The sequence below is a fragment of the Lissotriton helveticus genome, chromosome 2_1, assembly GCF_964261635.1.
Source record: "Lissotriton helveticus chromosome 2_1, aLisHel1.1, whole genome shotgun sequence".
Taxonomy (NCBI): domain Eukaryota; kingdom Metazoa; phylum Chordata; class Amphibia; order Caudata; family Salamandridae; genus Lissotriton; species Lissotriton helveticus.
The window spans coordinates 266,141,303-266,159,990 of NC_136059.1; the positions used below are offsets into that span (position 1 = coordinate 266,141,303).

The 18,688-nt window shown below is 48.0% G+C and overlaps 1 protein-coding gene across 2 annotated transcripts in view; it reads left to right on the top strand.

The window, feature by feature from the left end:
• Positions 1-18,688, top strand: part of ME2 (malic enzyme 2) — a 129,669-nt gene that overhangs the window by 43,567 nt on the left and 67,414 nt on the right. For both annotated transcript variants that reach the window (XM_078674800.1, XM_078674801.1), the window contains exon 4: positions 9,993-10,142. In XM_078674800.1, coding sequence (XP_078530926.1) covers positions 9,993-10,142 — 150 coding nt within the window. The remainder of the gene's footprint in view (positions 1-9,992; positions 10,143-18,688) is intronic.

Genomic DNA, 18,688 nt, shown 5'->3' on the forward strand with positions numbered 1-18,688 from the left:
TTCCTAAATTCATGTCCATCTGAAATACTCTAAAAGAACTTTATTGGCTTCCTGTGAAGAAAAGAGTGTTTTTTAAAGCGCTTTGTATAGCTCATGAGTCACTGTATGGTACCAGATCTAATGGTCTTGGAGAAAACTTTAGGTGGTATCAACATATTAGAAATCTCACTTCTGCTGCATCTTGTTCAGCATTTGTCCATAGGATATATAAAGCTTCCTGTGGTGTCCGTAGCTGTGTGTATAACACCTGTCAGTTCTGGAACTAAATGCCATTGTACCTTAAAAATCAATCGAATCTTTTACGTTTTTGGAAACAGCTGAAAGCTTGAATGCTTTCTTTATCCTTAACCAGGGGCACAGCCCATTAAGAAGATGTTTGTCCTAGATGTCTATTTTGATTCCTAGCGCCAAGACACCCATGGGTATTTGCAGACTTTAGAAATTACAATGACATTACCACTCCAGAACCCACACCACTCATCTTTCCCTAAGTTAACATTATAGTCAAATGTGTTGATTTCAGATTTAAACTGACTGTCAAGTTAAAGTTGTCGGTGACCTGGGGGAGTAATTAAATATTAATATTGTTGAAGCCCTCTACATTGGTATACTCACTCTTTCTAGTCTTCTGTAAAAGAGGAGACGATGGGATTGAAAAAGAATAATGGATGTGCAAGAACAGTAAATCCAATTGTTGAAGTTATATCTTTATGTATGCCTTTTGTTAAGGAGGTTGGTGGGATACAAACACACCTTTCAGGTTACCTACAACACACCGAGGAGGCCATGCGGTGACTTTTCAAAACATGGGTCCCATCTTACCTATTTGGATCATAGAATTCGCAGCTTTGGGTTGGGAGTTAGATGTCCGAAAAATAGGACTTTTTCCTCAAAATATAACCACGCAGATTCACTGAAAAGCTGCTTGTCCTGTTTGATGTGTGTAAGGCAAGCGACTGAGGTGCAACATGTGCTGTTTGTTTCTCTGCTCTTCATGCTAAGAAAGGCTGTGTTCTTTATAAGGTTGTTGATAGTGAATGTCACGTTATGGACAAAAGAACAGTACATTTTGTTTGTAGTGATGTTTACATAATGGTCTTTAGTTAAATATGCAACTAACTATTTTGCATTAATATAGTTACCTCATGTCTTGGGCAAAAGCGAAAGAACTTTTATTGTTAAAATTCTTAAAACTGATTTTAATTTTGGAAGTAAAAACTGAATTGTACCTAGCAATGACTGGAATATGAAAGGCACAATATGAAATCAAGCAATACAGATGTCAAAATTGTTTTGAAAATAGTTTTCCACTACATTTGTGTGTTAGTTTAAACTGGACAATCCACATGAAAATGCACAGAAAAATCCTTCTCTGCCGCTCCTCCTTGCTGGAAAATTCTTTTGAAGTTGTAAATTCCTGTAGAGGAAGTGAATGCTTAAATGTTGATTCCCAGTATACATGAATGTCCATGTGGTAGTTCCAAGGGTGGGTCACTGCAGAAATGCTACTAGTGAGCAATACTGGAAGTCCAATCCTTCATTCTAACTGTGCTTCAAGTGTGTGGTGAATTAAACATCCAAGATACTGAACACTTTAATGTTATTTGTTATTTCGTCTTTGTGCAAAGTCTGCATAGAGGGCCAAGGTACAAATCTACTATACAATAATGATTAGATGTTTGAATCCATATGACTGATTCTATGCAACAGTATTGCTCTTCTATCCCTCCCTCCAATCTGAAAAGCTGGCTTTGACTCTGTGTTTCCGACAGCAGAAAAAATTAATGCATATCCATCAGTAAGGATCACTGAACAAACCGAAGAGAATTCAACTCTGACATTTTTCATGACTGCTGAAAAGTTCACTGTGTTTAAGATTTATCAAAGATACCATTAGATAGATGTTAACCTGCTTTTTATTTCAGGGAAATCAATGAGTAGTAAGTGCCTTGAAATACTTTGTTGACTTCTATGAAGCTTGTGCATCTGTTTCGTTACAATCTGGTTATTTTGTGGACTTGAGGAAGACGTTTCATATGAGTGCAAATGCTTTGGGGGGGCGTGGCTTGGCAGCCTAAGATGGCGGACGCACCTTTCTGAGCTCCGTCCTGGCTGCCCGCTGAAAATCGCGCCAAATGTCATGGGGACTCTCTTAACTTCCCAAACTTCAGAAACCCTAGCTATATGTACCGGGAAGCCCTCTACGCCCTGCCGGCGTGAAATGACCCCGGGATCCTGCAAAAACGCAGTGTCCGATCTACGGCCGGGAGGAGCCTGAAAATGGCGGCGCCCTGATGAGAGGCCCACAGCGGAGCCCAGCAGCGGCGGTGAATCCGGCAACCCCCCCCGCCCCCATCCGGGGCGCGGAGTGACGCTGATCTCTGATGTGCCCCGAGCGGTGGAGGCGGCGAAGTGGCGGCGACCACCCCCGATCATCCTCACACCTGGAGGTGAGAGTGTCTATGCTGGTGGCGCGATGGGCCCTGCTAGCGGTGCGGGGCCTACACAGGAACGCCACACTCCCGAGCGGCACGCCCAGACCAGCAACGGGAAGCTGTCCAGCTACCCTGCGGAGCTCCCCTGCCCACCTGCATGCACCAGAGGGCGCCCGCTTACAAATTGAAGTCCGGGCCACACGTCGGTGGTCGTGAAGGCAGACACATCACACGGCCTGCCACCCCCTGCGCTCCATTGCCGCCAGAGCCCACATTGAGAACCCATCTGCTTGCACCAGAAGGCACCCGCTTACAAATTGAAGTCAGGGCCACAGGTCGGTGGTCGCGAAGGCGGACGCGTCACGCGACCTGCCGCCTCCTGCGCTCCTTTGCCGCCAGAGCCCCTGTTGAGGACCCCCACTGCGACCCGTCACCCAGCGCGATTCCGGCGCGCGCCTCCCCCCCCCGGGGTGCGGAGTGACGCCGACCATCAAAGCGCCCCGAACAGTAGAGGCGGCGAAGTGACTTCGACCCTCCTGACCATCCTCAGACCTGGAGGTAAGAGCGTATATGCCAGCAACGCGGCGAGCTCGGCTAGCGTGACAGGGCCTACACAGGAAAGTCACACTCCCGAGTGGCACGCCCAGACCAGGAACGGGAAGCTGTCCAGCTACCCTGCGGAGCTCTCCTGCCCACCTGCATGCACCAGAAGGCGCCAGCTTGCGAATTGAACTTCGAGCCACGGATCGGTGGTCGTGAAGGCCTGCCACCCCCTGCGCTCCATTGCCGCCAGAGCCCACATTGAGAACCCACACTGAGACTCGGCACCCTGCGCCGCGACAAGACTACAGGCCATACGAAGCCAGCACCTCTCCGTGGCGTTGAGAGGATACCCCCGGTCCAACACCGCCCCCCCGCTGTCATTAGGAGCAGGGGGGTGGAGAGACGGAGCATAACGGGACGAGAACAAGCCGCGCCTTGTGCCGCCTATGTGCATAACGGAACCCCCTACACTGGCTGCACCCTAGTACACGGAGACCTCAAGATCGGCCAGCCGTTTTCACGCTTCGACCCTCAGGCGCAGGGGGGAGCAGATCGTGGCACGCGTCTGTCACGCGACCCGGGGCTCTGGCATACCCCGCGGCATTGTGCTGGCAAGGAATAGCCCCCCCCGTCTCTCCGCCCCCCCCTCCGGCCTTTGGGACCGGGGTATGTGGAGGTCAGTCGTGGACTTACGACGATCGTTAACAACCAGAGATTGACGCACACTGGCCCCGAAACGCAGTGCTGGGCGACACAGGCAACGGATCCTGACGCAATAGCCGCAACGCCCCAACAACCACCCGTGACTGCTCTCCCTACATGGGCCATACAACCTCCCCCCCTGCATCTGACGTCAGGACCCGAGCACCAAGGCAGGGCTCCAGATCGGAACTCTCACCTACGGCATCATGGGACGCCAACGCAATACGGAAGTTCCACAGGCACGGAACCGCAGGCAGGACTCCCTGAAACCCACCAACTCCTCGGCGGGTGAGGGACCCTCTCACGAGCCATCCATGTCGGATAAACTGGACCAAGTCCTCGCCGCCATTGAACACTCCAGAGTCACGATGGAGACGAAGTTTGGCGAGCTGGCCGCAGACATTAGCATACTACGAGATGACCACCGGAAATTGGCAGACAAAGTCAAGCAGGCCGGAACAACGCTCCAAGCTATGACACCCGAGGTGCGAGCGCACCAGGTCGCGATGACAGATATGCAGCGTAGACTACAACTCCTTGAGAGTAAAACAGATGATTTGGAAGGCCGCTCTCGGAGAAGCAACATCCGCATCCTAAACCTGCCGGAGGGCTCAGAAGGCTCCCACCCTATCACACACGTGGAGGCCTGGATAAAGACATTTACCCGCCCGGAAGACCTGACACCATTTTTCTCCATCGAAAGGGCGCTTCGGGTCCCGGCTCGTAAGCTCAAACCAGGCTTACCTCCCAGACCATTCCTCCTAAAGCTGCTCTACTTCCAAGATTGGGACGCCATCCTTAGAGCGGCCCGGGAGAAGGGTGCGCTGCTCGTGGAGGATAATGTCATGTTATTCCCGGACTATTCAAGGGCAGTTCAGCAACGGAGAGCCACCTTCCAAGCGGTTAAGCGAGCTCTACAACTGAAACGGGTGCAATACGCTCTCCTCTTTCCAGCCAGGTTAAAAATCATCTATAAAGGCTCCACACATTTCTTCACTGACCCTGCGGAAGCAAATTCTTGGATAGAACAGCACCTACCAGGCCCGAGGCTGAGGAGAATTCACCACGCCGCCAGCGCTCTGACTGCCCCAGGCGCCAGCAGAAGAAGGTCACCCTCACGCAACTTACCTCCAACTCGAGATCGCCCACACACCGGGCCCCCGATCTGGAACAAATCATAGGAGAACGCAGGAAGGCCATACAGGCTGCGGCAGCAAGGAGTGAAGTTAGAAACAACTCAGACCTAGAAGAAGCTCCTCACATCTTCTCGTCAGACGAAGAAGCCAGCGATACCCACACATCTCATGACTGGTCGGGCACGCCGCCCCAGGTCACCCCACAAACGGCAGACACGCTCATTTAGTTCACGATAGGGAAAAACGGATTATACTGCAAATCGCTCCGTTACCAGTATTCATGCAACAAATATGGTAGACAAAACAAGCCAACCAAGTGACCAACCAGCCAAGGCTAACTACACCACGAACTGTTGCATGCGCATCGCCAAGAGAAACTGTTCCCCAAGCGACATGTTCTGACCATCCTACAGCGGGCAGCCGGATGGCTGGAGACACCCGCAACCGAACAACCACCCCCCTCCACAAAATGACTACAATACTGTACATGAAGTACAGTTTGGACATCCCGTTTTTGACGCTATGTCCCTCTAGTTGGGAAGTTTCCCGAACATCCAAGTTTCACTTCCCCGTTACAAAGGCTCAGCCTAAACCCTCTGCGGATCAACCTGATGGGAGAACATGCAACCAACGAACTATGGATGAATGAGGGTGTGGGTTGCGGGGGGGGAGGGGGCATAGGGAAGAGGTGGACCCGAGCTCATTACATACCATGGCATACAGAACCCCGAGTACAGATGTTAAGATCATTACCATAAATGTCAGGGGTATGCACACGGCTAGCAAACGATATGCTGTCTACGCCTACATCAAACGACAACAGGCGCAGATAGCGCTCTTACAAGAGACCTACCTGTCCATACAAGAAGTGACCAGGCTGCAAAGGAAATGGCGGGGTATAATATGTGCCACTACCTACTCGGCATATGCCAGAGGTGCCCTTATTTGGATCAGACCGGGAGTCCCGTTCAAAGAGCACACTCTAATCATAGATAAAGAAGGCCGCTATGCCCTCTTGGAGGGCTTGCTAGAAGGTCAGGCACTCTTGTTGGGCAGCGTATATGCCCCTAACGTGGACCAGGACCACTACTGGACGCGCCTTACAGGAGTGCTTACCCAATACATCTCAATCCCCTGGCTCCTCGGAGGGGACTATAACTGCGCCCTGAACCTCCAGCTTGATAGATCCCACCCCCCGATTCACTCACTGGCACATAAACAGACTACCCAATATCAAGCGAGGGTACAGCACTGGAGCCTGATAGACCCATGGCGCGAACACAACCCGGACACACGCCTGTATTCCTTTCACTCCATACCCCATAATCTGCGTGTCCGACTTGATCGGTTCCTCTGCTCTACGACAGTGTTCCCGCTCGTACAACACTCTGACTATCTCGGCAGAGTCCTATCAGATCACGATGCACATGTCCTGACGCTTAGATGGCGACCCCCGTACCCTCCTATACCCACCTGAAAATTACCAAGTGAATGCCTTTCCGACCAGGTTTTTAGACCCACACACGGCTCCTATATCAGCGAACACTTCACGATCAACGCAGGCTCGGCAGGGTCTAGCCTAATAGAATGGGATGCATTCAAAGTCACAGCCAGAGGCCACTGCATCCAACAGATACTTGGAGTCCGCAAAACACTAGACGGAACGCTGCAAGCTGCAGAACAGGTCCTAGCGACACTCACGAGGCAACCTGACACCACCGACACCACTGTCGAACAAATAGCGGAAGCCAGAACCACATACGCAGAGGCGTTGTGAGATCTGCGTAAATATAACTTTGGAGCCTATGGGGCCAGGACACACAGGGAGGGCAACAGGGCGGGCGCACTCTTGGCATGGCTAGCCAGACAGGAAGGGACCACGAGCCCGATCACGGAATTGCTTGACCACACAGGTCAAGACACTCACAAATAGATATCTTACACATCTTTAGAAATTACTATGAGGCGATCTACCAAGTCCCGACACAAGCAGACCACCAACGGGAAATAACACTATTCCTCCGCCCCCTACGCACCCCCCATATCCCACGAACCGCCAGGAAAGAGCTGGACTCGAGGATTAAGGCCCCAGAGGTCACCGAAGCCCTTAGACAACTGGCACAACATAAGGCCCCGTGTATGGACGGATTCCCTCTTGAATACTACAGTACCTTCTCAGTGCACCTTGTTCCAAAAATAGTGATGGTGTTGGACGAGGCGCTGGTCCGAGGAGAACTCCCGAAGTCACTCCGAGAGTCTATCATTGTAACCTTTCTTAAGCCGCATAGAGACCCAGTCCTCCCGGCCTCATATAGGCCAATAACGCTCCTAAACACGGACTGTTAGGGAAGGTCTTAGCAAACAGATACACCCAAATCCTCCCACCCCTGGTGCACTCCGACCAAAACGGTTTTGTCCCGGGACGAAACACCTCACAGAACATACGTCGGTTATTTAACGTCCAAGATAATGCGAAAACACGATTCCCCAATGCCGCCTGCTTGATCCTAGATCTTGAAAAGGCATTTGATACCTTACTCTGGCCATACTTATTCGCGGTACTACGCAGAGCCTGTATTGGACCGGTTCTGTTGAAGTACACCAAACTCTTCTACCAGGGCCTTACATCTCGGGTCAGGTAAACCGAGGGACCAGACAGGGATGTCCCCTATCCCCCCTCCTGTTTGCCCTAGCAGTCGAACCACTTGCAATTAAATTATGTCACGAAGGGCAGACGTGGGGAATACCGACAGCGGACATCACACACTGCGTGTCACTTTATGCGGATGATCTCTTGATATACGTCAGAGACATCACAAGCGACTTATCTATGATCTGGTTGACTCTCCAGAACTTTGGGGCGGCCTCCGGTCTTAAGGTCAACTGGACGAAATCCACCATATTCCCCCTAAGTCCACATTTAGCACCGCACGACCTCCTGATGGGCCCCCATACACTCGCCTGGTGTACAGCGGCACCTCGATACCTAGGGGTACAGCTGTATATCACCCCCACGGATCTATATAAGGGCAATCACCGTACGGTCTTGGCTGGACTGCGAACATCGGTGCGCTTTTGGAAAACGCTGCCACTAGCCCCCATAGGTCGCATCGCACTTGCAAAGATGATAATGGTTCCACGACTCCTATATCATTTTGCCAATCTTCCGGTGATACCGCCACGCTCCTTCTTTAAGGAACTTAACACGCTCCTCACAACACTGATCTGGGGCTGGGGGGGAGACACCGGGTGGCCCTATCCATGCTTTACCTTCCTACCACCCAGGGTGGACTCGGAGCTCCATCCTTCGAATCCTACTTTTTGGCGGCGTAACTCCAGTGGCTGTCCTATTGGACGGCGGGACGCCATGTCGGGGAAACACACACTGAGCGCGGTCAAATCCCCTTTCCGGCGATACACCGACTATTGCTCCCAGGCACAAAGCCACTGCGCACCTACCCCTTGCATCATACTCACCGCTACTCCCGCTGGTAGGCCTTCCCCGCAATGATGGTTATTACACATCCCGCAATCTCCAGGTCTGGACGGACCACTCCATAACAGACTTGGCGGCCCTTTTCGATGAAGGACAATTAATACCGTACGCCCAATTGATGGATCTCTATGATCTCCCACCTGGCCAATTGCTCCTACACTGACAGCTCATAGACAGTTGCCGCCCGTTCTGGAATGCACGGGAGGGTGTACCCCCGACACCCGGTAATTCACACTATCATACATATGGGGGTGGGTAGGCACCTGGTCACATGGTTATACAAGGCCATCCGAGAGCTTCTTCTGCGACCCTTGGACTCACTACGACGGACGTGGGAGGACGAAGTCGGTCGGGTATTCAATGTTGAGGAGTGGGAAAAAGTCTTAGAGTATCCCAAAAAAACTCTCGAAATGCCCGCTTTCAGAACATCCAATTTAATATGCTTCATAGGGCATACCTCACCCCGCAGCGACCTCACCGGTTCTATCCTGACACACATTTTGCCTGCCCCCGATGCCAGACCCCCGAAGCTGACTTCAAACACATGTTCTGGGATTGCCCCGTCATTACACAATACTGAAATCAGGTACACCGTATCCTTGTAGAAGTAACTGGTAATGCAACCCTGCCCACGTGGGAAGCTAGCGCCTTGGGATTGTTCCACAAACGGAAAACTGAGAAAGTAACAGGCCGTTTCGCCTCATTAGCCATCCTCCTAGCAAAAAGGGGTATAGCCATGCACTGACGAGCGTCGGAGGGACCCCCGGAGGCAGCATGGTTGGGAGCAGTGAAGAAATGGGGGGCGGCGGAGGAGGAAGTATTATGAGACGAGGAGGTAAAAGGCATGAGTAAACACCCCATCTCCCTTGAATGGGCGCAGCTGATGCATCTTTTCACCCATGTTACAACACAACCACCCTCCCTACCCACCTCTCAAATGCACCTCCCGCCGAGCTCCCCACAGGGCCAGTCTGGAGAAACCTCACGAATGCATGCTGGCCCCTAGAATGCGGGGTCGCCTGACGCTGGCCTCGTCACTCCCACGAGATGCACCATTCCCGCCTTCGGCCCCGATCACCCGCCCTGCACCAACCACCGCCCACACCACTTACCTACTTCAACATTTCTCCCCATAATGGGATATCCGCAGCATTAATCCCCAGTTCATTCCCCCCAACAGTTACTTGTTCCCCTCACTATTCGGAAGTTTCGACTTCGATACGCAGCTCCTAGGAATGCATACACCAACACCTCAGACAGAGCCACAACAGATATACATGAGAAACACGCACAGAGTCCCTGGGCATTCCAACCAATCTCACCGTAGGACCCATGCCCTGCATAGTGGTGCACTGATGGGTAGACTTAGATTCTTTCCCCACTGAACGAGGGTCGTGGATATGCACAGGGACTATGCCTGAGATGATAACCTCAACGATCGATAGACATGTCACCACTGCTAGATGTATGGCTATTAGCTCTGAATTACTGTATTTGTCTGTATCATATCTCAAAAACTGTATACACTTGTTAGGATAATGGTTGTAATGCAATATAAACCTTCAATAAAAACAAAAAAAAAAATGACTGCAAATGATTTGTTAATTTACTTATGCAAATACTGAATCAGTGTACCTGTGGTATTCTCACCTACCTTAATTTCATTGTGCATGTTTTTAGGTACATCTATGTAATGGGAATCCAGGAAAGAAATGAGAAGTTGTTTTATAGGGTACTACAGGACGACATTGAGCGTTTGATGCCTATAGTGTACACTCCAACGGTTGGCCTAGCCTGCTCACAGTACGGACACATCTTCAGAAGACCAAAGTAAGTGCTAACCATTGCCATTGAAAGTTTTAATAATGTAGTTGCAAAATTGCATTAAAAAAACCTTAGAAGACTTATACCCGTTCTTGATAAAACAGGTTTTGCCTGCTGCAAAAATAGCAGCAACCTGTGCCAAGAATCCTGGAGTTTTGACCTAACATATGCTTATATTTGGAGACTCTTAGGAGCCCATTAGGATCGCGGACGGACTTGAGTCCGTCCGCGACCCTTGAGGAGGAGGGAACGTCTGCATGGGCTGCGGCGTTCCCTCCTCTGCAATTAGGATGTGACCGCCACCCTGGCGGTCACATCCTCTATTTTGAACATTGCGGCGGGTGCGGCTTCAAGCTGCGCCCGCTGCAATGGTAAAAAAGCACGCATTTCATTTACATGCAGAAAGCTGCACCCCCCCCCCTTCAACCTGGGGACACGCAACGGGCCCCCGAAGTGCACATCCGTATGCTTTTCCACGGCGGAGAACCTGCCGCGGAAAAGCATATCAGATACGCAATCCTAATATGGCTGGCGGTGTCTGAGAGACAACACCACCATATAAGAGCTTTTCCGCCGCGGTTGTAAGCCGACCGCGGCGGAAAAGCGGCGGACATAAACCAAGACCCACCAGCCATCCTAATTTGGCGGTGGGTCTTTGGAGGCTCCGCGGTGGTTTTCCCGCATCCTCTGGGCCGGCGGTGGCTTCCGCCGGCCCGGAGGATGCGGGAAAACCGCGACCTTAATGAGCCCCTTAATTTGCAGCTGTATAAATCGACCACCATTGCGGTACATGAGCAGTATAGTCCAATATCTCAACCATTTCAAAATTTTTAACAATACAAATTTGTTCAGCCGTATTTAGGCATATTTTGCGTGTTATCTCTTGCTGGGTATGGACACAGATCAGATGGTGAAAACTACCTCATTGCAAGCATTTATTTATGGGTTGCTTTGCTAGTGTTTTATCTCCACTTTAACATTGAAATGAACATGCTGCATCCACTTAAAGTGTCCATATAAAAGAATCAGGAGGCCATAATCAATGGTAGTATGTAGGGAGTGGATAACCGAGTCCCATACACCTTTTTAGGCTGACCACAGTGGAACGCTTGTTGCATAAACTATTGTGGTTCACCCACATCCGTTTCATCTTCCCACCTTTTTTGATGAGATAAAAGTCTATCCGGGCAAAGTAGCATGCTGGGGTTGCAGAGGACTCCACAAAGTTGAATAACTTTATGTGGAGCTTGATTGACACACTGAGTTTGTCCGAAGATCCGAGTTGGGCAAACTTGAACACTCTAGCCACCGATATCCTCTCGCCTCTGGGTTCTCCTTACCAACTTATTTCACTGTCATGTTCTATGTTTCGACTTAATCACTGCTATGGAGCTTGAATTTCTTCAGGGGTAAAGGATGGAAGCTACAGTCAAACAGGGCTCCATGATGTTGTATAACTTCTGCATGATGTCCAGTGGAAGTTTTGTTTCCCGCAGCAAAAATCTCTGACTAAGATAAACCAGGGAATTGGGCCTGCTTAGGTTGTATGTTTGAAGAACCGGGTATTTCAGAACCCAGCGGCGCCATAGACACGCCCAAAGTCTTCGGATTCACCTGTCTTGGCATACAGAGACACGGAATACTTCTAGGTGGCGTCAGATCAAATTTATTAGCTGCAGCTAGTAACAGTAAACCAAGCAAACCAACACGGTGTACAACTCAGGAGACTGCTCAATTTTCGTAGAGCAAGACATCACTTTTTATGCACAATTTGCTTCATTACAAATGCACACCCACTGCGGCAAATTCTGACGAATGAAATACATTTTCCCACACATTATTACATTCCAAAAGCTCGATTTACATTGTACCAACCCACTAGTTAAATATTAGGAATGTCCCAAATTCGATTACCACAAGCCGGACAAACCCATAATTGAAAGCACCACCCATGTAATGAAAAGACATAAGGAAAGAAACAATTCAGATGCTGAGTAGGATAAGATATGTGCAAGAAACTAAAAGTTAAAGATATCCTGAACATTGATTGGCAATTTCAGACAACGATCAGCTAGAGAAATTGGCCTCGCAAAAGGGTCAGTTTCAGGTGACGGGGTCAGCATCTTGCAGTTCACTCGCAAGTCAGAAAAGGCTTAGTTAATACGTACATGAACAACGAAGCCCATGCAACTTTGTTCGTTCGGTTACCTCCATGGCCTACGTGAGGGCAACACAAAATAGCATCACGAACAACTCAAACAAAATGGAGTCTGGTCCCAAAAACCACGGAACCTCAGACCCTCCTTTTGCCATTACGTAGGCAATGACCTAAACTCACGTCAATCTGAATCCAGGTCTATGTCTATTCTCATCAGGTCATCAAGGTGTTGCTGTAACATCATCTTATCCTTCACTTCTCTCGGGACGGGTCTTCTCACACAGATTGTAGCACAAAGACTACAAATAGCAGGACCACACTGGATGCATAAACAACACGAGAAAAGGATAGCTAAAGCCATACCAAGGAACATCAGAATCTTCCATCCCCATTTAGATAACAGTCCCCAAATCCATCCCATCAATGACCAGTTCCCTTCGTCTACATGTATAGACTCAGCGGACTTATGTAAGTTCAAGATGGATTGGTACACAGTCGGGGCGTTATCTGGTATTAAAACACAGCAACTAGACCCGATCAATTTACATACTCCACCTCCATCTGCAAGTATAATATTTAAAACAATGCGGTTCTGTAACGTCATAAGACGATCCGCTTGAAGCTCAGCCGTAATATTACTAAGGGCACCTGCAGTCTCATTTATAGTGGCCTCAACCACTCTCGTAAGCTGACGAATATTCCTACTATTAGCTATAGGACCCCTAAAGGGCACGAAACCCTTAAAGAAGTCTCCAACTTCTTGTGCGACAGTATCTTTCGCATCGATAACACCTCTACCATATCTTGTCTTATGGTAATTGAAAGCAGCTGTGTATGTAGGGGGAAGCAAAAATACCACATAAATGCCTGAGAAATCAGATGGCAACCATGTATATGCTCTGTCGTGACAAACAAAATACGTGCCTTTAGCTGGCACGAACGGTGGAGATTTCTGGGACGTATAGACATATGTGTGAACACACACACTCTTACCAAGCTGAGCTCTCGGATTCTGACCATTACCTTGCAGACAAAAATGACCTCGGTGGGGTACAATCCAAATAGGGGGAGACCTTTTTCGTCTCTCCTTCTCTGTCAGACTAATGCTATATTCAGTCTTGTTCCAACCAATATATGCTCGTACCTCATCCTTAGGGATAGCATTATACGCATCAATATCTCTGATCATATCTACTATTCCCTGTATCAAGGCATTATTACTCGCATTATCTTTAACGGAACGTACAGGAAATGCTTCATTCGCATAGATAAACATTGCTTGGAGTGCCCATACTCACCCATTAGGCGAAAAAGGCAAAACCAAATATGGCATTCCCTTATCTGTCGTATGCGGCATAAGACCACATACCCAGCAATTCGTGGTATTTACGACTAACTGATGCTGATGCAACATCTGTATAAACGAATTGTTCACAAATTCTGATCTTCGTGTCTGTTCATGTTCAGGCAATGTATGAAACTCATGTGGGGAAACAGTAGAAAAAGAAAGAGTAGGTTGGGATGTAGATGCAAGCGTCTGTTGTGTAATATAGACAATCCAACCCACACAAGCCAACGTAATATTCAAAAGCATTAAAGAACACAATATTTAAAAACATTTGCTACAAACCAATGTACACATTTTCGCTTTAGGATCAATTCTCTTAACAACCTTATCAGACTCAAAAAACTCCATCCTCTAACGTGCTGCTCACGGCTATTACCTTCTTCACTTAGTGTGCGTCAAGATCGTACTAACGACCATGAACCACAGACCTTTCGTCAATTCGCGGCTCACCCCTTAAGGCTGTACCGCGACCCTGCAGCTGAGTCCGGATGGTGACTCGAAAAAGGTAAAAAAAAGTCTCTTGATCTGAAAAGGTGTAATTCATAACATAAAAATTCAAGTTTTATTTGTCCATTGATTCGCTTTTTCTCGGTCTTGGATTGTAGCGCTCTTTGCCAGGCACCGTTTGATCTTGAAAAAGTGTTTCCGGATTCTTTGTGTCGAGTTTCAATTGCGAAGGCACAGCAGCTTTCAGAATTTCATCGTCCTCTCGTTCTGACTGAGTCCATATTAATTGTGCATCACTAAAAGGTACAAATCTAGGAATTCTCTCACATTCAGAATCAGCTATACCATCCCTCACCCACTTGTCATACGGTAAGGGCAAATGGACCTTTTTACAATGGGTAGCATGTACCCAATTCTTTTTACCAGCTACTCTAACAGCAGTTCTAGTAACCAATAACACTAAGTGCGGTCCAGTCCATCTCGGCTCCAAGTTCTTAGTTCGATGAAAATTCTTGGTCAAAATGTACTCTCCAGGTTGGATCGTGTGGCCTGGATCCGCAGTAACTGTCGGCAAACTGTCATAGACCTGTTGGTGGAGAACACACAATTTAGCAGTCAAGTCATGTAAGTAATCCACCAACATAGGGTACTCGATGTCACTAAATTTCTTGGGCCGTGGCACACCCCAAACATTAGCCGGACGTCCAAAAACTATTTCGTATGGGCTAACTCCCACACGAGAATGCACTGTCGTCCTTGTTGACAAAAGAGCCAAGGGCAAGGCATCTGGCTATGTAAGACCAGTGCTCGCTTGTATCTTAGCTAGCTTCAACTTCAAAGTGCCTTTATAGCACTCGACAAGTCCAGAAGACTGGGGGTGATTCGCAGCATGGAATTTCTGATTGATACCCAAACCTGCACACACTTTCTTCATGATTTGGCCCACAAATTCACTCCCATTGTCGCTCCATACAATTCTCGGCAAACCATATCTGGTGAAATACTCTGAGTAAAACCTTGGCTGTAGACAAGGCAGTATTATCCTTTGGGGGTAGGCCTCTATCCATCTGGAAAAGGCACAAACAACCACAAGAACATACTTCAAATTGTTGCATCTCTCCATGTGAATATAATCTAGCTGTATCACTTCAAACGGATACGTTGGAGGAGCAAAATTACCAGCTGGAGTTGGAGTTCCCTTTCCAGGATTATACTTCAGACAAATCATACAATGCTTCACCATATTCTCAGCACATATAGGAATTCTAGCATTCTGCCATACTGGAGCCAACAACTTACATATTCCTTTCGAACTAATGTGAGCCATTCCATGAGCCATAGTAACCACTGGGAGCACATACGCATCAGGCAACAACCATCGCTGGTGTTCTGACAACTCAACCCAGCAACCTGTCGAATCCAACATACCCGTAGTTTCTCTCCACACACTCACTTCTTTTTCCGTAGCTTCAGCCTGAATCATCTTCACACTTTCTATTGTGTCTTCACACATTCCACCAGCCATAACCCAATTAGCAGGGCCTGCAACATACATTCGGCTCATCATGTCTTTCGACGTTTCTTCGCAACTTTATCCGCAAACGCATTTCCTCGGCCCATATCATCCACAACTTTCTTATGCGCACTACACTTCACAATTGCAATCTGCTTTGGAAGAGTAAGTGATTCAGGAAGTTCATTCACTAACTGCCCATGCTGAATTTTCCTACCATGGGAAGTAAGAAATCCTCTCTCTCTCTCCACCAACGTCCGAAACTATGGGCAACACCAAACGCATACTGGCTATCAGTATAAACATTCACTCGCTTTCCTTCTGACAATACACACGCTCTAGTCAATGCAATCAACTCTGCTGCTTGCGCAGAATTCTGTGCTATACATGCTGTTTCAACAACTGTGTGTAAAGTTGTGACAGCATATGCTGCAGTCGTCTTACCATTCGGAAGCTTGAAACATGAACCATCTACCCATAGGGTACCATCAACATTCGTAAGAGGAGTATCTTTTAAATCAACTCTAGCCTTCGTTTCCTCCTCTGTCCGGAGAAAGCAATCATGCTGTTCTTGAACATCTGTCTCTACAGAAATCAGCAACAACGTAGCTGGATTCAACACATTGCATCTTTTGATGTGCACATGGCTAGCCAACAATGTCAACTCATAACCTGACAAACGTGCACTAGTAAGGTGCTGTGTCTTGGTGCTGTTCAATAAGGTATCCACTGAATGTGGGACCATTACAATCAACGTATTATCCAATACCAAACCAGCAGACTGTCGGATAGAAACTGCCGCTGCCGCTGTAGCTCTCAAACAACTCGGCAACGCTCTAGCTACCGGATCTAACGTAGCTGAAAAATACGCACATGGACGCTGCTTATCTCCAAATTGTTGCGTCAACACTGACAATGCACAACCTTCTCTCTCGTGTACATACAATGTAAAAGGCTTACTGTAGTCCGGGGTACCCAACACCGGAGCAGAACACAATGCATCACGTAATTCAGAAAAACTTTTCTGACATTCGTCAGACCAAGGGAGAGGATGCGGAGTATCTTTAAGAGTCGGCGCTAACAGAGGTTTCGCTAACAGGGAAAAATTCAGAATCAACTCTCTACAATACGACGTGATACCTAAAAAAGGCACGCACTTCTCTCTGTGTGGATGGCACACTCATTTGGGCAATCGCTTGAATTCGCTCTGGGGTCAATCGTCTTCCCTCCTTCGACAAGAGATGACCTAAGTAGGTTACTTCTTGGCGGCAATACTGTAACTTTGAAAGTGACACTTTATGATGAAGGTCAGACAAATGTCGTAACAAAGAAAGAGTAGCTTCTTTACAAATCTGTTCGTCATCAGCAGCAATCGGCAGATCATCAACATACTGGATAAGAGTAGCACCAGAAGGCAACACAAAACCATCAAGCTGAGTTTTCAACGCCTGACTATAGATGGAGGGACTTTCACAATAACCTTGAGGTGCACGCTTAAACCGGAAGCTTCGGCCTCCTAAAGAGAAGCCGAAAATATCTCTACTCTCCTCAGCAATCGGAATACTGAAGAAAGCATTCTTCAAGTCGATAACTGAAAACCAGGCAGCCGAAGCAGGAATCAGTGATATCAGGAACAACAGGAAACTGTGGCACGACAATTTTGTTGACCTCTCGAAGGTCGATCACAAACCGATAAACAGGTGGCTGAGAAACATCAGTACGTTTAAGGACAGGCAAAACGGGACTGTTACACACATTACCTCTCGTTTCTTCAATTACACCCTTCTCAACCAGATCATAGATAATCGCCAAAAGAGCTCTCTTACCATCGCTAGATATCTTATATTGCGGAATACGAGGTAGCCTAGCATTTGACTTAAGGGTAACAACATAGGGTGGAATCTGCAAAAGACCAACATCATTGGGGCCTGTAGCCCAAAGCGTATCAGGAAGCGAACGCAATTCCAGTGGAAGACAATCTTTAGACAAATACATTGAAGAAATCACTTTCTTACCCACGGCAAGATGTACTCCCGAAGGAGAACAATGCAATGTCGCATACAATCTTTTCAGCAAGCCCAAACACAACAGATTCTCACCACAACCAGTCGTTAGAATAAGGGGTGCTTCCAATTCACAAGGGCCAAAAGAAAGGGACAAAGGACTAGAAACCGGATTACAAACTGGGGCGCCTGAAAATCCTACTGAAACATTGGTCAAGCCAGACAAAGGTGCGCCAGGAAGTTTAGAGTGCATAATAGAACTCTTCGTCGCACCAGTATCCAAAAGAAAAGGTTCTACCACACCTGATGTAATCACTTCAACATAAGGTCCACTCTGGTCTACTCCCTCACTTTGTCCATGGCTGTCCTAGCTATCATTATAACCAGCACTCTCACCTTCAACACAGTAGTCCTCAGCGTAGTACTGGGCAGACTGAACAGTCGGAACATTCTGTCTGTCGAAATAATTCGCAGAATTCTGAGGGGGAAAGGAACGTTCATTCTGGGGAAACACACCACGTCCCCTACCCCTAGGAACTTGCTGGAAACCACCACGACCTCTCTGACCAGATACACCATTCGCATGCTGTAGCAAAGCCGGACAACTGTTCTTAAAATGACCTTCCTCTCTACAGTAAGCACACTGATTAGGACCTTGAAAGAATCGTGGAGCGTAAGGCTCGGGCTTCTGTAACAATCTCTGAAACTGTGGAGGTTGCGGAAACTGAGGCTGATTCAGAAGAGGCAGATAAGCTTGCTGCAAAAGAACTTTCGTCTTTAAATCTCTAGTTTTCTTCTCTACTTTATCCTTCTCATCTTTATCCCTATTCTCGTAATATTGTGCAGTAGCCAATATCTGGGCAGACGAAGAAACAGCCCATGAACTCTCAGAATCCTTTAACTTATTAGAAAGTTCAGGAAGCAAATTAAAGACAAATTTGTCCACGAACAACCTTTGACCACCTTCCGTACTCATATCCTGACCACTATGATCGATAAGCGTCTCTTCAAACCTAGTAAAGAAATCGGACACACTTTCGTCTTTCATTTGTTTGCATGCTACTAACTTATCCCAATTCACTC